Here is a 21,796-nt window from a genome sequence, read left to right on the forward strand (position 1 = left end):
TCGACTCACCCACATGTATCCCATTTGAACCCAAACTCGTGCTGCTCTCCTTTGTTATGCACTCATTTGTACACGATAAGGAAAAGTCCAACGTAGGAGCACAAGGGAGCAGACCTAACGCACCTGCATCAAATATGGTAGCATATGGGCTGCCCATCTGGGTCCCAGATGCAGCCCAAATATCAGCTCGCCCGCAACCTGCATGGACGTGAGAATGGGGATGGCACACGTAAAATAATTGTTCACGATATGGCAAAACCTCAAAGCAATAAATATAATTGATATACACGTAATTGTGTATATGGCAGCTTTATTGCGTATGTAACATATGGGCAACCAATCTGGGTTCAACATGGAGCTCAAAAGACCTGTAGACGGCGTCACCTGTAGGCACCAGCGCCTCCGTAGACGGCACGGCCGCCGCGGGTGGCGTCATGAAAGTTGTAGGCGGCGCCACTGAAAATGCGTCTGCCGCCCAATTCGCTAGATGCCACCGTGCCCTATGCAGTATCAGATTTCACTGGAACTTGTCACGTCAGCTCCGCCAGCTGTACCTACAATCATTTCCTACTGTTTATATTATTTTTTCACGCCGACAGAAAAAGTTCCACCTAGTAAAAACCTTTCATTTGGCGAATTATTTTATGATGTCTTACGCGCCTTTCGTTAGCGGCACCGGACAAGCTCCGCCAACATCCGTTCTCTCTCACGCAGCGACACGCGCATAGGACAGTCCAGCCCAGTGTCTGAAACCTGGGTGTTTCGTGGTGTTTTCAGCCCAAAAACATTTTGTTCTCCACGAACATACACCTAAGGAATTTAAAAAATTGTTCTCTGTGAGCGATGGAGGCAAGCTGTTTCTGCAACTTCAACAGCATGACGCGCCAGACTCACGGCTGAACGACGGGTACTGTTTGCGGGTTACAGCCGAATCTCTCTACCATATCACACATAATCTATCCTTGCCATGCATCCAGTGCCCGGTTCTGCTGCTGCTCACCAGCACATGTTTAACCCACCTACCGTCCAATAACGACACGGACGCGCCCATACACCAGGCCCGTGCCAGCACCGAAAGCCACAGCGCCTCTCGGCGGACCTGGGAGAAGCGTAGATAATATCTCGTACGCGGCACGATTCAACGTTTCTGGGTTGTACGTAGAAATCATTGTAACAAAAGAAAAAACTGATACGAAGGTATATGTACCCCTTAAATATAGCATGAATTAATCATATATTGATGAATGAACTTTTTTATTCTTTTTTAACCATCACTTTTATTAACGTTGTATTTGAAACTATCAAAAATCGGTATTGCATAGAACGTATACTGGTGACGTCAAACACCATCCCAATCACTCGCTTGGGCACGCGAAAAGCCAGGGCTCCTCGAGTCTCCGGCCCTTGGGGAGGATTTAGCATTGGAGAGAAGACATATTCTCCGCTTAGAAATCCGAGCTCAATACGTGATGAAAATGCATTAAAGCGTCATTAAACAAAAGCATGACATTGTTCTATCGGTCCACAGAGCGTCGCTACAGAATCATGATCTAAGGATAAGGCTAAAGCGGGGTCTCCTCTTTTCCGCCGAGAATAACTTTTACTTGTGTATTTATATGATTATTTACGTCTTTAGATATCTACCTTTTGTTCTAGCCGGGTTTTGCCAACCAATAGCATGAACAAAATAAAAAGGTCCTAAAAAGGAATACTGAAAGATAACTAACATACAGCGTCCCTGTCGTTGAACACTGCTATTGCGTGTGCGCTATTTATATAGCTTACCGACCTTGTTTTGGATGAGCCGCGCGAGGGGTGGTGATAGCGGGAATGGTCGGTGGTGTAGATAAAGGCGTAATATTAATTTAGCTCGGTGTCATACGTCGAGAAAAGTTTTGTATCAGACTCAACGCCGGTGAGTAGATGTAGTGATGCTAACTTTAGGCCGCTGGATTGCTCTGTTAGGGGGAAATAATTCCTCCGCCCCTGCTGCGTTGGCCTCTGACCCCCGGTCACGCAGCAGCCAGACGTCGCTCGTGGTGTAGTTGTGTACATAAATTGGTAGAGTGGGTGAGCAGATGAATTTTTTATCCCGAAGAAATGGTGCAAACTATGTTCTTTTTTCTCAAAGTTGGGGAAGGGCTAAATTCTATTTCTATCCAGGCATTCTATCCAGCTTAATAGGCGGCGCGATTGCTGCGTGTTTGCGGTGTTCGGATGTTCGCTATCGTAGTTATTTAAGTTCCAAGGTAAGTGTTTAGATGACTCGTTTTTGCAATTAGGTACGATATGTTCTGCATTAAAAACGACAACTGATGTACAACGCTCTTTTTTAACATGAGGTAGCAATGTATACCATGACCCTCCATAGCTTAAAAATACATTAGGTGCAAGCATGGACTTGGGAAGGAAGCACTTAGTTACGAGGCTAGAAAATTTAAGAATTGCAACCAGCCAATTTCTAATGGTCTTTGGCAATCACTGAGACCCACTAGAGCATGGTGTTTACAGTCATCTGCTACCAAAGAATGTCCTTAAGTGCAAGCTGTGAATGCAGTGCAAATTTACTGGGGTTATTTTATTCTCACTACAAGCTGTAGTTGTAATATTTTTGTTCTCTCCCCCAAGAGCCAAAACTGAATTTCAGATACTGGTCCAGCCACTTGCTGCTCCAGTGACTGTCAAATAAGCCTTTGCTGTTAAGATTCTTGCTCAAGTGTTGGTGCCCATACAACAGACCAGTCCATTTGCGGTCCATGTTGACATGAGCCTGACTTACCCGCATACATCCCATTTGAGCCCCAACCTGTTCTGTTCTTCTTTGTTATATACTCACTTGCATACCATAAGGAAAAATTCAATGCAGGAGCACAAGGTAACAAGCCTAATGCACCTGCACCAAATATAGTAGCATACTGGTAACTCACCTGGGTACCAGATGTAGCTTGCAAACCAGCCCACCTACAACCTACATGAACATGAGCCCAGCTAGCACTTGCTCAGCCCCATATGGACCCCAGTCCAAGGAGCAGTCCCATGTGTTGGAATAATTGTACACAATATGGTAAACCTTAGACAATGAAACAATTGGTGTACACATCAGTGTTGTACATGTGGCAACTTTATTGTGCATGTAACATACGGGCAGCTCATCTTGGCCCCAGATTAAGCCAGCCCACCAGCAGCCTACATTGACATTTGCCCATGTGGCGTACATGCATCCCACCAATGCAGGTATTCCCTCCTGGTGAGTGATTTCTTCTTGACATGATAAATTCTGACAAACAGTACAAGACAGACAGCTCCCATGTATGCACAAATACGAAATGATGTAGGTGCCCCATGTGGGGCCCAGCTGGAGCCCAGTTAAAAGTCCACCTGCAGCCCACGCCCACATTAACCCAGTTGTGCTACATTAAACCCATGTGGGTCCCTTTGTGAATGCTGGCTGGGCAGCCATCAACTGATTACATCCCCTAGCTGGCTAGTGGTAAAAACATAAGCGAGGAATGAAGTCCATGCTTGGTTTTGCTTGGTTTTAAAGGTTGTTCGCAGCCAACTCAAGTTGTTCTGAAAAAGTAGTTGTCTGTTGTTATGAAACACTGAGTCTCAAAATCACGGCATTTAACATGACCTGTAGAAAATGAGTGAGTTATATGTGGGTGCATGCGTAGCACGCCTAGCTTTATAAGGTACTTGCTTTAAGGCACATCCACACAGTAAGATGGGTTTGGATATTTATGAAATGAATGAATAAGTAAATACATACATGCATATATATGTACTTATATATATATATATATATATATATATATATATATATATATATATATATATATATATATATATATGTATATAAAATATATATATATATATATATATATATATATATATATATATATATATATATATATATTAATATATATAAGTATAAGTATAAGTATATATATATATATATATATATATGCTTTATATGCCCTATGGTACACCCATGTGGCAGATTGCCCTACAGCAGATATGCCCTACATTAAACCCATGCCAACCCAAAAAAAGTTTTAGAAGAAGAGCTACAGAGATGTTGCCCTAAACATGAACTAAAACAAAAAGTACTTGACGAACTCGACGTGATTGAATGTGATGCTAGACGTCTTACTAGAAACAGAATCGTGAAAAAGCTCCCAAGGCTCTATGGTGGTCATATAGTATTACCGGAAACTACCGATGGTTACATCAATTTATCTCACCATGATCTTACTGAGGAACAAAAAGAGTTGCTTGATCTTGGACTTAATTGTTATGTGTTGTTGAAATATGATAAACTTAAGAAGAAAGTAGAACTTTAATTTTTTACCAGGATATCTCGAATTTGGAAAAAGAGGACAAAGTTACCATAGAGAAGGATATAAAGAACAGTTTGCTGGGAGAGAGCACGAAAAAGCGTGGAAATGATAGGAGCAAGATATTCACACATGGACTCGGAATGGCGGCAGAGGAACTTCAAGAAAAAGACATCACCATTCGGCGAGCGGACAAGTCATCACTGTACGCAATATTTTACAAAAAAAAGAATATCATGAGAAACTAAACTGTATCTTGAACGGCGATAAGAAATGCCGGCGCATCACAAAAGATCCAACAGACAATCTCAAGACCAAACTTAACAAACTAATCACTGGTGCCAATGCCGCTGTTGATGGCATACACTTTTCCAAGATGACGGGTGAGTTTGCGTCTGGTTATGCTTATTGGTCTGTAAAAACTCACATAAAACGGCCACCCCTTTCGTCCAATAATTTCACAGATCCCTTCACCAACTTATAGAATTGTAAAACGTCTTAATGATCTTTTGTCCCCACATCTTCCCATGTCTTGCAGCTTGTCAACGGATGAGTGTATTGATGTAGTGCGATCTCGCCAACCTAACGGTCTACTAGCCTCTCTAGATATTGAAAATTTACTCACAAACATGCCCATTGAAAGAACCATATCAATTATCCTTGACCGCGTCTACAATCATCCCGAATTTCCTCCTTTCAAGATATCAAAGCGCCTTCTTGAACAATTACTAAAAGCCTGTACGTTGGAAGTTCCTTTCTGCGGGCTCGGTGGCCGAATGTATTGCCAAATTGAGAGTGTTGCGATGGGCTCACCCTTGGGCTCGCCTCTAGGACCTTTATTCGCCAAATTCTATGTGGGACACGTAGAAGCCGACATACTACAAAGTGACGACATAAGACCGGACGTTTACTGCCGCTACGTAGACGATACCTTTGTGGAAGTTAGGGACATTGACCAACTAGGACGTCTCAAAAACACCTTTGAAGAGCAGTCTGGCTCAAAATTCACAACAGAGCTAAGTGTGCAAAACGTAATGCCCTTCCTTGACGTGACTGTCGATGGACAAGGACAACAATTCAAGACGACTGTATACCGAAAACAGACTAACGGCGGGCGGTGCTTGAATGCTGACAGTGAGCGTACTCGACGCTACAAAGTTAGCGTCATAAGGCCCTTCATTAGACGAGCATTTAGGCACTGCTCTGATTCGACAGGACTACATTCAGAATTGATAAGGATCAGACAGGTCTTGGTGAACGAAGGTTTTTCAAATTCTGACCTTGGAAACAACGACATATGACAAGACACTTTGACGGCAAACCAAGACAAGACATCCAACCAGCCGTCAAACTGTATTATCGAAATCAAATGGCACATACCCACAAACAAGACGAAAAAGCTTTGCGGGAAAATATCTCGACATATCAAAAGCAAAAAAAACGACCACAAAATAGATATCGTCATTTATTATCGTAATGAGAAAATATATAACTTATGAGAAACAACCCAGACAAATCGGACAAACTACAATGCGCTAATGTAGTGTAGCAATTCACATGCGACATCGAAGGCTGCAAACTTCGTTCCATACACTACATTGGTGTAGCCACAACGACACTCTCTACGCCTGACAATGCACTTACGCAACGGGGCACCTCTGGACCACATGCGACACCAACACGACATGGCATTGACACGACAACAACTGACAGACAGCACCGACATTTTACGGATGTGCAATGACAGAAGACGCCTTCAAATTTGGGAAAGCATGTCCGTTAACGAACTCTCGCCGGCCGTAAACAGACAGACAAAGCCTCGCAGATCTATTGAACTATTAGGTGGTGGGCGGTGAGCATTACTGATATGATTGTGGCAATAATGTTCTCATTGTGTCTGTGGCGTTCCCATTATGAATGTTTCTGTTATATATATATATATATATATATATATATATATATATATATATATATATATATATATATATATATATCTGTATATATATATATATATATATATATATATCTATATCTATATCTATATCTATATCTATATCTATTTGGGGGGGGGGCGAAAGTTTGGCAATTTTGGCAAATTTGGGAAAGCATATTCGTTAACGAACTCTCTCCGGCCGTAGACAGATATATATATATATATATATATATATATATATATATATATATATATATATATATACACATGTTACATACGACTTGCCTTAAAACATAACGACGGAAATGCGAGGACATTTTTTGGAGGTGGCATCGAACTCCAGGGGGCTCCACAATGTTGCGTGGTCCCCCTTGACGAAATCCTGGATCCATCCCTACTCCTGGACAACAGAACAGAAACGCTTTTGAAGTACAGAACTGAAACTACTTAGGAACTGGAATTGGTTTAGTATATGACAGTAAATTGTCCATAAATATCTGGTGCTTCCCAGACAAAGGAGATCCTCGTAGATTTAATCTCATCTTGAGTTAAACCACAACGCATTAAGCATTCCTGGTTGTTCGGCTCAATTGATGGGGAGTTGATTGGCGTTCGTATTCAATACCAAATACAAATTATAATGTTCGGTATTATCTGACTGGTCTGGAAGTGATGGGTCCATTGTCGTCATTTCTGCGCACTGTGACCTTTCACCACCCTTGTGTGCTCGGCGTTAATTAAAACGGGGCTGATAAATCCCACCTTCATCTTGTGTATCCACTTATCAGAAATTTTTCAAGAGTCAACTTCGGACAGGAAGTGACGCATCTGAAAACAACCCAAACCTGAGGTGAATCCTGAGGGTTTGGGATCCTGGGCAGCAACAAGGAAATATATCAGGAAGGTGGTGAACCAATAAGGTTGTAAATGGCCATAAATGCATTAACCCATCACACATGATTAATTTTGTATGTAAGTATTCTTGAGTTTCAAAACAGACTGTGCATCTTGTATAATGTGGTGTAAAAATGGGCAAACAAGTGTCCTGTATGTGATTCTAGAGCAATCATTTCTTCTCAAGGTTTCTTCCTTTTTCATTGTGTGGTTCAAGTGACCAATTACACTCAAGCTAATGCACCCCACTGAGGCATTAATAAGCAAGGCTGTTTTCACAGTGAAATGTTATTCACATGACTGTCATCTTCCAGAATATATTGTCAAGATCCAAGCCACTCCAAAAATGGACAAGACTAGTGGCAGTACTTATCAGTCACCTCTATCGTCACGGTACACATCACCAGAGATGAATTTTAACTTCAGCGACCAGAAGAAATTTTCCACTTGGAGAAAACTATGGCTTTATTTGGCTCAAGCAGAGCAGGTATATATAAGTTCCAGAGTGTGCTAGGTTGGCCATCTGATGTACAAGATTCTTGTCAGCCCAACTCTTCCTCACGAGGAACTCGTTTTGTTTTTCTGAACACTATCAGCTCTATCCCAACCTTCAGCATCACCAGCCTGTCTGTGGTAGCAAAACTATCACCCCTCTCTCCATGCAAATCCCAGAGTGTGACTTGCATCAGGCGGCTGTGTACCACTGTCGCCGCCCCTCACCAGTGTAATCTCGCCACCAGGAGCTGGGCCTGCCCATTCTGGATACCCAGCTGGCCGAGATGGCCGCTCACCTGGAAGACATCGACCTGGCAGCCGCCGCCGAGCACGAGCGGCGCGTGCGACATGACGTCATGGCACACGTGCACACGTTCGCCGCTGCCTGTCCGCTGGCGGCCGGCGTAATCCACCTGGGTGCCACCTCCTGCTTCGTCGGTGACAACACGGTGCGGTCCTGGGTCTGCTGATAGTGATGGCACCCACACTTGTGCTAGGCAGTGTTAGTGTTTTGATGCATTTGTATGGTGTTAATACTATGTTGTACCGACATAGGGTGGGAGCGGAAAACAAATGTTTTGGGTTGGCTGACAATCTTGCAAACTAGACCTGATTTGTGCTTTTGCAGTCTGGTGGTAAAAACTGTGTGATGTTATTGTGGGTGCTCCCCAGCATTGGGTTAGAGTGCTGCAAACTATGCTTTTTCTGACCCAATTGCATCCATAAGTCAGCCAGTCAGAACATATCATAAGGATATTGTGGTGACCTCGCAGAATGCTCTGATCACCTGTGTGAATTAGGATATGAACATCTGATCCCTGCGGCAGGTTATGAACGATTTCAGGAACAGCTACTTGGACTGATTTGTCTGATGTTGTTCACAATATTTTAACCAGAAGGGCCAGATTGTCAGTGGTTGGTCAGATCTCGTCAGAACCTGGTCATTAACAATTGACCAAATGCAGCAGGACCGGACCACTGATCTTGGACCTGGTGCCTGCGTGTAGGACCTGATTGTGATCCGAGACGGCCTGGACATCCTGCTGCCGCGTCTGGGCCGCTGCATACAGCGCTTGGGCATCTTTTCCGAGAAGTACGCCGCCCTGCCCACCCTGGGGTTTACGCATCTGCAGTGAGTATTGCCCCCCCCCCCCCCCCCGCCGTTTCCCGCCGCGCTCAGACCGGATCAGCAGCCCCGCTGGCTCCGGCCACGCCAGGAGGACGCCTTCCTCAGTCGGCGTGCCCGGGTGCCCGGTCACGACACCCCGGGCTGGTCTCGTGAATCAGCACCACCGTATGGTCGGCCGTCTGCCATGGCTACGCCGCTGCACGACCTCGTGCTCATGCTAACGCAGCCACCCTTCTCACGCGGTGCATTGCGCGAGGGTCGGTCCAGCTGGGGTTGAGACAGGACCTCGCGTAAACGCCAGTCCGGGGGCTTCTGTCTCCGCCGGGCAGGCCCGCGCAGCTGACCACGGTGGGGAAGCGGTCGTGCCTCTGGCTGCAGGACCTGGTGCTGGACGAGCAGACGTTGCGCCAGCTCCGGAAAGACCTGCGCTTCCGCGGCGTCAAGGGCACCACGGGCACGCAGGCCTCCTTCCTCCAGCTGTTCGCCGGTAGGGGCCTGACTCTGAGGCACTGTCCGCGCGCGCTCCGGTCTTACTTGCTAAGGCCAAAACATGCATGGCTCCAGTACCGGTGTGCTCCGATCCAACATTGCAAGGTGGATGTCTGTAAGGCCAGCTTGTACTTACTCGAATGTCACGCACTACATCTGGGAGTAAATTCATGTTGTTAGTGTTTTGCGCGTGTATTTAATCTCGCGTGGCCATTGAAGTGTATTGTTTCATCACGATATAAAACAATATTTTCGGTGTTTTACTAGTAAATGCAATCAGGTAGCCATGCTATCGGTTGCCATGCTATCTGCTGCTTGACTCACCGACCCCCGCCGTCGTCTATCAGGTGACCACGACAAGGTGGTGCGGCTGGATCGGCGTGTGACGGAGCTGGCTGGCTTCTCCTCCTGCTACACCATCTGCGGACAGACGTACCCACGCAAGCTGGATGTGATGATGGTGCAGGCACTGGCCAGCCTAGGCGCCAGCGCGCATAAGGTCGGTGGCGTAGCCCCCACGTGGGCCTGGGCCCTCGGAGCCCGGGAAACCGGAGCACTGGTCTGGCTGATATGCGGGGGTGTTTTGTGTGTGTGTGTGTCTCCTCAGCGCGTTATATTTCCTTTCACGGGAATCAGACGTTCTGACCGGTGGGGTCAACAAATCATCATGTCTTTAGTCCTTTGGCTTTGACCCTTAGCACGTGTACATCGCGGAGCGATGTTGGTCTCAGCGTACGTGTCAGGAGTATCTGTAGTCAATGGCCGGCCCGTGCGCGCGTGACTGCTGACGGGGTGCTGACCGGGTGCTGACCGGCAGATGTGCACCGACATCCGCCTGCTGGCCAGTATGAAGGAGCTGGAGGAGCCGTTCGAAAAGTCACAGATCGGCTCGTCAGCCATGCCCTACAAACGCAACCCGATGAGGTGAGGGGGCGCGTGGTAACGGCCTGACTGGTGCAGCAGGCAGAACTGGTCCACTCGTGAGGGCCAAGTCGTGGGAACACACCGTGGGGTCGTAGGGCTTAGTAGGACGCACCGCTGCTGTGATCTGCAAAGCCGGTGCGAGGGAGTGTGCTGTGGTCGTGGTGTGCCGCAGTGCCATGTCGTGCTTGTAGTATTTGTTTAAGGTTTTGCAAGTGTCAGGTGACCGCCATAAGATTCCATTCAGACCGCGCCCCTGATGACGTGCTGAAGTTTTTCACGTGCCGCGTGAAGTTCATCGCATCGTTATAGTAATTAACACGTCGGTCGACTATACGCGTGTTTGCGTGCGTACCCACGTGTTCGGCGACTGGGTCGCATCGCACGCCGGACGCCGCGTGCCGCCATACGCCACACTGCGCTCCTGACGCTGCGTGCCGCCGTGCGCCGCACCACACGCCTGACGCCGCGTGCCGCCGTGCGCCACACTGCGCTCCTGACGCCGCGTGCCGCGCCTGACGCCGCGTGCCGCCATACGCCACACCGCGCGCCTTACGCCGCGTGCCGCCATGTGCCATACCGCGCGCCTGACGCCGCGTGCCGCCATACGCCACACCGCGCACCTGGCGCCGCGTGCCGCCGTGTGCCGCACCGCACGCCTGACGCCGCGTGCCGCCATGCGCCACACCGCGCGCCTGACGCCGCGTGCCGCCGTGCGCCGCACCACACGCCTGACGCCGCGTGCCGCCGTGCGCCACACTGCGCTCCTGACGCCGCGTGCCGCCATACGCCACACCGCGCGCCTGACGCCGCGTGCCGCCATGTGCCACACCGCGCGCCTGACGCCGCGTGCCGCCATACGCCACACCGCGCGCCTGACGCCGTGTGCCGCACCGCACGCCTGACGCCGCGTGCCGCCATACGCCACACCGCGCGCCTGACGCCGCGTGCCGCCGTGCGCCGCACCACACGCCTGACGCCGCGTGCCGCCGTGCGCCACACTGCGCTCCTGACGCCGTGTGCGCCTGTCGTCAGGTCGGAGCGGTGCTGTGCTCTGGCGCGCCACCTGATGGCGCTGCCTTCCAACGCCCTGCCAACGGCCGCTACGCAGTGGATGGAGCGCACACTCGACGACTCCGCCAACCGGTTAGTCTCGCCCGTCTGGGGGAGGCGGGCGAGAGAGAAGTCAGGTTGAGATATCGGCCCTGCTATATGTGATTCGTACCCGCCTACCATTGTCTGAGGCCCGGCACTGGGCCATGACGGGGACGCCCGGTTCCCTTCCGACCGCTGCTGTCTGTGTCTGCAGCCGGCTCACGCTGTCGGAGGCGTTCCTCGCCGCCGACGGTTTGCTGCTGACGCTGCAGAACATCACAGAAGGCCTGGTGGTGTACCCGCGGGTCATACAGCGGCACATCCAGCAGGAGCTGCCGTTCATGGCCTCCGAGAACATCATCATGGCCATGGTGAAGGCGGGCGCCGACCGACAGGTTAGTGTCTGTGTGGCGGTGATCTCCCGAACCACCGCGGAATTCCGGTCTTACAGTCTCATTATTGGCCCAGAGTTACCATTTTCAACCTAAATGGTCGCGATATTTCCGTGTCTCGTCAACGTCGTTATGCGTGTTGAGTTGCCACAGCAGGAGGATATATCTCGGTGAATGGTGGTCTGGACCTCTCAGCAATTAAAGTGCAAAGCCTTCTAACCTGCCAAGGTTGGAATATCTCTGTCTGAATATCTTTCAGCCTCTGGCTTAGTTGTCGAGATCGCTTGAGCTTTGTCAGTCGACCGTCATAGTCACGATTGTTCTGCTCTTTGCGCTCCGTGTACCGCCCCCGACGTGTCGCCGGCGTGCCTGACCTGACCTGATTTGACCTGATCCGACCGCTCCGCTCGGTCGGCAGGAATGCCACGAGCAGCTGCGGCAGCTTTCGCAGGCGGCTGGCGACCGGGTCAAGCAGGAGGGTGCGGACAACGATCTGGTGGAGCGTCTGCGCGCCTGTGCCTACTTCGAGCCCGTGCACGGCCAGATGGACGCGCTGCTCGAGCCGGCCTCCTTCACCGGCCGCGCCGCTGAACAGGTGGGTGGCGTTTGACCGTCCCGGTGGGAGGGGCAGGAGCGGCGGCTGCCCGTCCCGGTGGGCGGGGCGGGAGCGGTGGCTGCCCGTCCCGGTGGGCGGGGCGGGGGCGGCGGCTGCCCGTCCGGTGGCGGGAGCGGTGACCGCCCGTCCCGGTGGGCGGGACGGGGTGTTTTTGTATCAAATAACTCCTACGCAAACCGGTAATCCCAGTTACTACTGATGTCGTCACGCGGATCCCGCACGAACCGCTCGAAAATAAAGAAAATGATCGCGAGTAAATAAGGTGTAATGGTATTCAATAAATTGAGATGCATATCAATTTGCGCACGATAGAATGATGTTGGCTGTCAAAAATAAAACAACAAAAAACAAAAGCAGATTTCTGCCCATGTTGGTGCAATTTCCAAAGTAGAGGATGGAATTCCAAGAATTGGTAGGAAACTGGGGAAGGCCCTGGACCTGGGTAGTCTTAGAGGCCGCGGTGAGGGGTGCGGATACCGGACCAGGGGGCGGGGTGTGACGCGCCGCCCCGCTCGAGGTGAGGGATGCGGGTACCGGACCAGGGGGCGGGGTGTGACGCGCCGCCCCGCTCCAGGTGAGGGATGCGGGTACCGGACCAGGGGGCGGGGTGTGACGCGCCGCCCCGCTCGAGGTGAGGGATGCGGGTACCGGACCAGGGGGCGGGGTGTGACGCGCCGCCCCGCTCCAGGTGAGGGATGCGGGTACCGGACCAGGGGGCGGGGTGTGACGCGCCGCCCCGCTCCAGGTGAGGGATGCGGGTACTGGACCAGGGGACAGGGTGTGACGCGCCGCCCCGCTCCAGGGCGGGTACCGGACCAGGGGACAGGGTGTGACGCGCCGCCCCGCTCCAGGTGAGGGGTGCGGGTACCGGACCAGGGGACAGGGGGTGACGCGCCGCCCCGCTCCAGGTGAGGGGTGCGGGTATCGGACCAGGGGACAGGGGGTGACGCGCCGCCCCGCTCCAGGTGAGGGGTGTGGCTACCGGACCAGGGGACAGGGGGTGACGCGCCGTTCCGCTCCAGGTGACGCAGTTTTTGGCGGAGGAGGTGGCGCCGGTACTGGAGCGCTACAGAGGCCAACTGGACGACGCAGCCGAGCTGCACATCTGAACGGGGCAGTCGGACATTGGAAAGACACCGGTGCCGGCTGCCAAAGCCTCGGAGAGGCGCCGGGGCGGGCCGGGTGACGCCAGAGGGACGCCGCTGCGGGCTGTAGGACCCTCAAGATGCGCCGGGGTCGTCTGTGAGACTCTACCGGGTCCTGGTGTGGCCTGGGAGCTCCACCGTGGTGCTGGTGACCCACATTTATCCTTTAGGTGGACGCTTGGCTTTCTCGGAGTAGCGGGAGTGTTGCCAAAGCTTGAGTCGTGGCGGTTTACTGCTAACACTAGGTGATGTGAGCCTGCCTGACGCAGGACGGAGGCTGCTCACTGTTCCGTTAGCTGGCCTGGGGTGGCAGACAGGGCACTGGGTGTGATGACGTGCAGTGTGCTGTGGGTTTTTGAACAGTGCCAAGGTATAGGATGTTAATCATGTTCTGAAAGGACGTGACCGTTTCATATCCCAGTGATACGCGACACCGAAAGGCCTTGGGAATCTTTACGATGCTTCTCGGGACTAGTGGCGTGTATATATAGTCCCATGCATGGAGAAGCATGGTTAGTGTTTGAATCACTGCACTTTTATTTTCAACACTGAGTGCGTGATGTTGTATACGCCAGTCAACAGTCTGATACCCATTATCGGACGCGACCTTTTCTCATACAGCGGAGATGCGAGTGAGACATGGTTACTTCAAAATCGACCCAGCTTCCGGCGCCATACTTCTAATTATCGGGGTTGCATTGTTGTCCGTGTGTGCGTACGTGCGTGCGTGCGTGCGTGCGTGCGTGCCTGTATGATGTGCGTGTGCGCGTGCGTGTGTGTGCGTGTGCGCGTGCGTGTTGCAAGCATAGCTCAAGACCATAGACCCAATAAAGCAAACAGCTTTCACATTTCGGTCGTGCGGCTGCTTTTTGTTGTCATAAGCCGATTGGTGGTTGCAGGAGCAGGTCGTTTAGGCCACCGTTCGGGTTATCGTAGCAGGCCGTCGTTAGGCCATAAAAGTGAGATGGGACCCCATAGGAGAAATAGCAGACCCTCTGAAAACCGTGGGCCGCGACATGCGTGTTTTCTTGCATGCGGCAATCCGGAGTTGAAGACTTGGTAAGACAGATCCAAGTCTTCGAGGCAGCTGGTACCGGGCGTCGACTGCACGTGCCACTTGGCTGAAGTCGTAATGCGCCGGGTCGCGTTTCAGAGCCTCTGCGGAACGTTTTCCGGGAGCGCGTCGGGGTTCTGTTGTCTGAGTGAGCTCCGAATGAGATACCGAACTTTATGTGTGTAAGTTGTATACAGCTTACAGCACAAACGCGCGGACATGATCGGTTGAAAACATGCGACTAAATGGGACTAAACAGCTGGAGCAGGTAGTGTTGTTGCTGAGATCGCCTTGATTTAACTGCGCTGGCTCCGGATTTCTAAGCTGGTGGATAAACAAGGCCAGACAAAGGGTGTCGGTGAGGTCTAGCATCAACAGCATCTACTTCAACGGGATTGGAGCATCGCAGAATACCAACTGATGTGATGGGCACCCACAACTGAGAACAGCGAACAACGGGGGTGACGTCCGTTCAGGAGTCGGAGGAATAGGAAGCTCTGGCCGAGGCCAGGGGCCAGCAGCGACCATCACGTACGCCAGGTACAATTCTAGCAACAGCAAGAAGGCAACCGTATTTGTATCTTGAAACAACATCGAATTTATACAAAATGCGGTGTGGGTGGTGATATCATCCAAGATGCGCGCAACGTTGCGATTTAAGCGCAGAGAGAAGTCATTACGCGTACAGTTGTCTTGGACCGCATTTATTCGAGGAAGTATCATGGGCTTCGTTCCATTCGCGTACTTGTTACACTATGTGTGTACGTAGATTGTGTGCACCGTGCTGCATCTGCATTTCTAACAGCAGGCTGTAATGGAGCAACGGCGTAATGCCCTTATCTAAATAGCACACAACTCCGCAGTTAAATGAGAACAACATAGTTTAGTCCTGTACTTTTTGGAGGTTGTTTTATTTGGACAAGACTGGCATCAGCATAAAATGGCGTGCTGTTGTAGCCCGCATCCCGCTGCGCACGTATTCTTGCAAATTTTGACCTTTGCCACTAGGAGTGAATGCCCGAACCATTGTAACTGGTAACAGGAGTGCTATTCTCTGTGGTAAGTTCCTGCTCCCCTGAAGGCCAACTGATTTCTACCAGACTTACTCTTGTTTCTGACCGTTGTATTGTAGAGTGCGACGGCCGGCTGCAGTCGTACCGGAATGCTGTAAATTATGTTCCATCTGCGTTAACGTTCACCATCAGATTACAATCAAGAAGGTAACATCGGTTCAGTCACCGGGGAAATGTTATGTAGTTTTACCACGGTGCTAAATGGTCCATCGACCCTCGTTAAGGATCAGGCGGGGACGAGTGGGTCATGCTTTCAATACCATAAAGTGATTTCGTTTTTCTGCTGGCAAGGAGGCCGCACGTCTCCCGGGAGCATCGCTCAGTGACTGTGACGCCCTCTGCTGCGCCCTGTCCCCGGCCGCAAGGTTGGGATGAGCCCCCTGGTGAGTTCACTGGATACCGAAGCGATAGTTCGGTGAAAAATTGAACAACCCACTGAACCAACCCACTTTGGAACGTGGGAACCAACGTTTCGCCGGTGTACATGCCATTAGTGTGAGGGAAACTGAGGCATATTGTGCGTCTTGTCTCAACCGTGGTCAGATCTTGCACAATATTTATTGTCGACCTCCGCACGTACTCTGTACATGTATACAAACATACATGCTGTCTGGCCCGAAACGTGAAGTTCGCGAGTAAGGCGCTCGCTCGAACGCCGAGACCAACGCTAAAAAAACACTCCTTCCTGTACGCGACCCAGAGCCGGTCATAGTTGAACGCCAGCGGACGTGGGAGACGGCCGTTAGATTTTCGCACGAGCGCAGATTCATGAAAGCCTCGAGTCATGTGCTTGTTAAACAAGACGCCTCAGTTCTTCACGGGCGAGCTCTCATCCAGCGCGGCGTTCCGAAGCCAAAGAGAGGTCGAAAGAGGCACTTTTAACGGGCTCAGGCACGAAAAGCAGGGTAGATTGGAGCCTATTTTTAGTGCTGACACACTTGCGATCTATTGATGCATATGGCAGCCTTGTGATACACTACTTAGGTATAGAAGCAAGGATGGTTCCTCGGAGTCGATGCCGAATCTGTTTTTTATAATTTATCCCTAATAGCTTGTACGGGCGAATGGGGTCATGGAACCTGCTAAGCATAGCGTGTTGCGTGTTCCCTGAGCCCACCACCCGAGTCGCACCGTCCAGTTCAACGGATAACTTTGCCTCCGTCCTGACGCCAGACAGGAATGCGGAGGGGTTTCATGTGCCGCGTTATGTTGCGGCACGGCCGCCTTGGGCCAGGGTTGACCCTCGTTGGCCAGTTCCCAGTTGACCTTCCCATTTCAGTCGGGCCAAACAATGCGCCCGCTCTGGGGCTCGTAACCAGTGCCGCTGGAATACGGGTCCAGCATCTTTCCACCGGACCACGGAGGCGGCGGAAGATCTCACTGGGTGTAAAGCAATCTGTTTGTATAATAATTGTCGACACTTTTTTATCATATCGGCTACATAGGCAGGGAAATGCTATCCCTTCAGATGTACATCAGGCCGAGAAAGTAGCCCTTAGGATGCACAACATACTTATGACGTCGTCAATGAACACATGGTTTTGTCCACCACTGCATCCCGGAGAAGCCGGACCGGCGGGGGGGGGGGGGGGAGGTTCACGTGGTGTCACAATGCAAAGGTCACGTTTAAATGTCACAATTAAAAAAGTAGCACTGAGAATCATGTTCGGTGTTTGTCAGGAGATTGCAATGTTTTGTGCATTGCGAAAATCGTTGCATCTTCACGATTTGCTTGCTTTTACCCGTGTATGTCAAATATTTGTCAACGGATGTGCACGTGCCAGGGGGGTTGCTACGTGCACACGCCCCTGCGTGCGGACAGCGTCAAGACAGTGCATCACCACACTCATAGTGATACGTTCCGGCACGTCCAGCATGTCTATCACTCACATCCGTCACCCAGAGCTGTCAGCTGTCGGTACGGCAGCACCTGTCCAGCGTCCATCTTTATAGTCAGCTAAATTCTCCAAGCGATCGCTGTCCAAGACGCCAGAGACACGCACGGTTAAACCAGCCGCCGCTGGAATCTGGGCTTCTCGGTGAGGCATGGCTAAATTGTTTGTCACTGCACCAGAACACGGCCTACTGATGTCAGTGGAATGTTACTACACCCGGGACATCAGGCCCTAGTCCCAGGGCGTCGCACTGTGGCCTCAGGGCGCCACGGCCCCGTCCCACGGCGTCACGGTACGGTCTCTGGACGTGGCCGAGCGTCCATTACAGCGCGGCGTCCGTCCGCCGGCCACGGCGTGACGCCATCGGCCAGGACTCGGCCACAGGCAGCCCGCCACGACGCCATCGGCCCGCGGTCGGCCACCGGTCACCCGTCACGAACGCACAGGAATCCAGAGGGAGCAGTGCGGCTCCCGCCAATCCAGCGGGAGCCGCTGTCGCCGCCGCTCCGGGGTGCGTGCTAGTCGTCTGTGGGGGAGCCGTTACGCCAGGTCAGTTGAAAGGCTCCTGCTGGACGGGGTGGCTCCTCCAGACCGGCCCATCGCCGGTCTAACGCCACCACGGCGTGACCTGGTTGGCACGGTACTCGCAGATGAAGTTCATCTCGAAGTCACAGTGTAGGTCGGCCCACTGGTAGCCCAGCATGCCGCCCACGATGTACATGCAGTGCTGATCACCGCCGGTGGGCTGCGACGGCCCCCAGTCGGCGAACCGCACCTGCTGACCTGCCACGCACAAGTCACGGGTCATTAGCGGACCGCGACCGCTGTAGGTCACAAGCAGCGGGACAGTGGGCGCGCGGATTCACCAGTAAAGTCTTTTGACAACACTCGGCGCCCTCTCAAAGGTGGCCGACGCGGTCGGCCGCACACGACGGTGCGGTCGGCCCACCCCTGCACCGTCACGGTACAGGGGTGCAGAGTTACGACGTCCGTGACAGTATCCGTGACGGTGCGGGGGTGCAGAGTGACGGTGCCGTGTCGGTGCGGGGGTGCAGAGTGACAGCGCCCGTGACGGTGCAGGGGTGCAGGGTGACGGTGCCTGTGACGGTGCAGGAGTGCAGAGTGACGATGCCCGTGACGGTGCAGGGGTGCAGAGTGACGGCGCGCTTTGTTCGAATGGTGTATAGCCACACCTCCGACGCACGGAGGAAGTCAGGCGGACAGCTCTCGAGGCGACACATGTGTGCCATGTGTCGGCTGACATGGTCTGACCTAGGCTTGGTGGGGGGTCCGGAGATAACCCGGGGAGCGGTTTCCACGCCGGCGCTCCGCGGACTCACCCGTCGGAAACCAGGCCCAAATGCCGTGGTGGCCGTTGTCCGATCCTCCTATCCACGCGCCCGTCTTGTGATCGCCTGCGGGTTGTGATCTCATTACAGTCCGACGCGTCCGCGGCCACATGACCGAGGCCGGGACGAAAAGCGCGCACGTAGCTGTCAGCGCTCCGAGCGAAGCAGGACCGCAAATGGTCATCACACCGATCCCGTTAGTGAACTCGGCAAATCACCACAAAGTGATTCAACATCCTGTCTTACACCCATTATTAGTGCAGTCGAATGAAGCAGACGCGTTCCATTCAGACAGGGACTGACATGAAGCAGCTACTGAACGATGATACGATGCCAATAATTTTCACGGCGGTGTTGGGAGCCGACACCGGGACATGTTTGCTAAGCTCCTGGTTCATGTTCCGCGACGCGCTCTGCAGTCGACGCCGGCGCCCACCGTTGAAGAGGAGCCAGCGTTTAATGGCCCAGTTCTCGACCGAGTCGTCCACGCAGGCCAGGCTGACATGCTCTCCCATGCTGTGACAATATTCGGCTGCCCGGAACCAGCTGGCCAGGAACGAGCCGTAGTGGTAGCAGCGGCCGCGCACCTCCGAGAACAGGGGCGGACACAGCGCCGCCCGCTCCACGGCTGCGGTCACACAGAGGTCACAGGGGTCACAGCGGCCACGCACTTCAGAAAATAGCGGCGGACACAGCGCTGCTCATTTGACAGCTGCAGACACACCGAAATCATAGAGGCTTCTTGCCTCAGAGAGCAGCGGCCGGCAAAGCACCGTTAGCTCCCCAGGTGCCATCGCGTAAGGGTCACACAGGGGTCACACAGAGGGCGCGAGCCTCCGAGGACAGACAAGCAGAACAGCGCCCGTTGCGAAGCTGCAGCCGCAAGAAGGTCACACGGAGGTCGCACGGCGTCGGCGTACCTCCCAGAATAGCGTCGTACAGGGAGTTCCCGATCCGCAGAGGTCACAGGGGTCACTCAAAGGTCACGCAGTGGCCATACAAGTCCACCCCAAGCGCACCTCAGACGCAACAGTGGTAAGCAGAGTGCCGTGCGCTAAGCGAACGAAGTCACACTAATGTCACACTAAGGTCATACTGAGGACGCGAATGTACCTCAGATGACAGCGGAGGCAGAGCACCGCTCGCTTCACGGCTGTAGTCACACCGAGACCATACACAGTCATACAGAGATCACACAACAGACGTGCGGTCCCGGAGGAAAGCAGTAGTGCTGTTCTGAGCTGTGAAGCGTGCCGTCCTCTCCCCCCCCCCCCCCCCCAACGCGGAGGTCGTATGGACACTACGGCCACACACCCTCAATACAGCGATTGTACGGCTGCACCCTGTAGCGGCCACAAAATACCAAGGAGTCGCCGCATATCGAACACCATAGGAAATTGAAATATTGTATGCTTTCAGACTGCTGCAAGATAGCATCATTCACTGAGCAGCCAGTCATATTTCAGTCAGATCCCTATTGCAGGGCGGTATATTATGGGATTAAGCCGTCTGCAAATGTTATCGCAAACGTTCATTCTCAAAGCTGAACGATTTACAGAGCACAATGTGACGTAAAGTGGAGCAATGACATTAATCAGCTGGTGTCGGAAGCTGAGTGTGTCTTCCGAGGCGGCCGGTAATGACTGGTGTGATGGATGACGTTCCCCATGCGTGATATCCCCTCCTGGGTCGGGCGGACGACGGCGCTACGGTCAATTGTGTTCGTTCAGGTCGGCTCGGAGGTATTTTCAGGACCGAGGAACCAAAGCGACTTGTGGTATTTGCGGAAGCTGCGCGATGTGGTGTTATGACATGGAAATAGTTCACGTCTCACGTTACAGTTTGACCCCCAAAGGTCAGACGAAGGGAGGTGACAGTTACTGCAGTGTGCGACCAAGATCCGGCTGGAAGCATTATTCACAGTAGGTACTCGACTCTTTGAAGCACATTGGGATAAGTTATTAAGTTCGGGACATTAAGCTCCATATACCAAATAAAATCGATGCCAATGACAGCAATATACCTGAGCTACTGCGGGCTCATCTGGGAATCAGCCTTATACCTGCCTGGGGACCTATGGGTACTTCTGGGAATCAAAGGGACGAATGTGTACGCGACGAGCCCGGTGCGTGACTAATTGACCGTGTTGGGTCGTGGCAAGCTTCAATAGTGCTATGCGTTCCTTTGATGCCGTTATAATGCTGGACGGCCATGTGACAGGGGTTTCGGCAGTGGACTGCGCTGATGCCTGCTGCGAACCTAGGGCAGGACATGCAGCTGACTCACTGTTCTGAGCGAGGAGGTTGGAGAGCCGCTGTAACATGAAGTTGGCCTGGATTCTCTGTGTCAGGAGCAGCAGGAGCAGCACGGTAGTCGGAAACGTCCACTGCATTCTACTGCGCTCTCCCTGTCCCGATGCTTAGGGCCTCCACCGTCCGCGTTGGACCGCACTGCCGGGGCCGACCTCGGGTTAGCGGATCGGGCGGGCCCTGTACGGCTGATACCGCTCGGGTCAGTGATCAGCGTCGGGTCACGGTCGGGTCACAGTCGGTCAGCATGGCGCCAGTCATCAGCACTGGTAGGCAGTGTTTGGTCGGTGTCAGCACTGGTGGACGGTCTCTGGCCGGAGCCCGGCGCACCATGAGGTCCAGCCGCGTCAGCGGCCTGACGCGCCCGACACCGGTCGGCGGCGCGGTCAGGGTCAGCCTTCTTTGGAGCTGACCTCCGGAGCGGGTCCTGTCGGCCTCCTCTGGAGCTGACCTCCGGAGCGGGTCCTGTCGGCCTCCTCTGGGGCTCACCTCCGGAGCGTGTCCTGTCGGTCTCCTCTGGAGCTGACCCCGGAGCGGGTCGCGTCGGCCTCCTCTGGAGCTGACCTCCGGAGCGGGTCCCGTGGGCCTCGTCTGATGCTGTGGGCCACTGCAGTCCTGACACGATGCTACACTGCTACCGCCGACCTCGCCCGTATCAATCGGGCAACAC

General features: G+C 52.7%; 2 protein-coding genes across 6 annotated transcripts; one reads left to right on the top strand and one right to left on the bottom strand.

Moving 5' to 3' along the window:
* The first annotated feature begins 1,589 nt into the window (after positions 1–1,589).
* Positions 1,590–14,292, top strand: LOC119103942 (adenylosuccinate lyase). 4 transcript variants are annotated; one of them, XM_037227645.1, is made up of 11 exons: positions 1,590–1,915; positions 7,479–7,651; positions 7,905–8,108; positions 8,667–8,791; positions 9,118–9,275; positions 9,625–9,776; positions 10,095–10,201; positions 11,234–11,344; positions 11,508–11,688; positions 12,104–12,280; positions 13,324–14,292. In XM_037227645.1, the coding sequence occupies exons 2-11, from the start codon at positions 7,511–7,513 to the stop codon at positions 13,408–13,410; spliced, it is 1,443 nt and encodes a 480-aa protein (XP_037083540.1). In that variant the 5' UTR covers positions 1,590–1,915; positions 7,479–7,510; the 3' UTR covers positions 13,411–14,292. The 4 variants fall into 4 exon arrangements, with proteins under 4 accessions (XP_037083540.1, XP_037083542.1, XP_037083541.1 ...); XM_037227647.1 differs by lacking the exon at positions 1,590–1,915 and adding an exon at positions 1,992–2,070; XM_037227646.1 differs by lacking the exon at positions 1,590–1,915 and adding an exon at positions 2,010–2,249.
* A 3,474-nt stretch (positions 14,293–17,766) lies between these two features.
* LOC119103943 (perlucin-like) lies at positions 17,767–21,772 on the bottom strand. 2 transcript variants are annotated; one of them, XM_037227649.1, is made up of 5 exons: positions 21,616–21,772; positions 21,104–21,267; positions 19,254–19,445; positions 18,809–18,883; positions 17,767–18,251 (listed from the first exon to the last, which is right to left on the bottom strand). In XM_037227649.1, the coding sequence occupies exons 2-5, from the start codon at positions 21,207–21,209 to the stop codon at positions 18,076–18,078; spliced, it is 549 nt and encodes a 182-aa protein (XP_037083544.1). In that variant the 5' UTR covers positions 21,210–21,267; positions 21,616–21,772; the 3' UTR covers positions 17,767–18,075. The 2 variants fall into 2 exon arrangements, with proteins under 2 accessions (XP_037083544.1, XP_037083543.1); XM_037227648.1 differs by lacking the exon at positions 21,616–21,772 and having other exon boundaries at positions 21,104–21,496.
* Between the last annotated feature and the right edge of the window lie 24 nt (positions 21,773–21,796).

The sequence above is a fragment of the Pollicipes pollicipes genome, unplaced genomic scaffold, assembly GCF_011947565.3.
Source record: "Pollicipes pollicipes isolate AB1234 unplaced genomic scaffold, Ppol_2.1 Scaffold_5724;HRSCAF=6776_pilon_pilon_pilon, whole genome shotgun sequence".
NCBI lineage: Eukaryota > Metazoa > Arthropoda > Thecostraca > Pollicipedomorpha > Pollicipedidae > Pollicipes > Pollicipes pollicipes.

What these genes read in the sequence shown, in the direction of transcription:
- LOC119103942 (XM_037227644.1), top strand. An exon ending in CTCGACGACTCCGCCAACCG is followed by an intron (nt 11,345 to 11,507) that starts GTTAGTCTCGCC and finishes CTGTGTCTGCAG; the next exon opens with CCGGCTCACGCTGTCGGAGG. An exon ending in AGGCGGGCGCCGACCGACAG is followed by an intron (nt 11,689 to 12,103) that starts GTTAGTGTCTGT and finishes CTCGGTCGGCAG; the next exon opens with GAATGCCACGAGCAGCTGCG.
- LOC119103943 (XM_037227649.1), bottom strand. Translation starts at nt 21,209, where the DNA reads ATGCAGTGGACGTTTCCGACTACCGTGCTGCTCCTGCTGCTCCTGACA. An exon ending in CAACCTCCTCGCTCAGAACA is followed by an intron (nt 19,446 to 21,103) that starts GTGAGTCAGCTG and finishes GTGTGACCGCAG; the next exon opens with CCGTGGAGCGGGCGGCGCTG. An exon ending in TTGGGCCTGGTTTCCGACGG is followed by an intron (nt 18,252 to 18,808) that starts GTGAGTCCGCGG and finishes TGTGCGTGGCAG; the next exon opens with GTCAGCAGGTGCGGTTCGCC.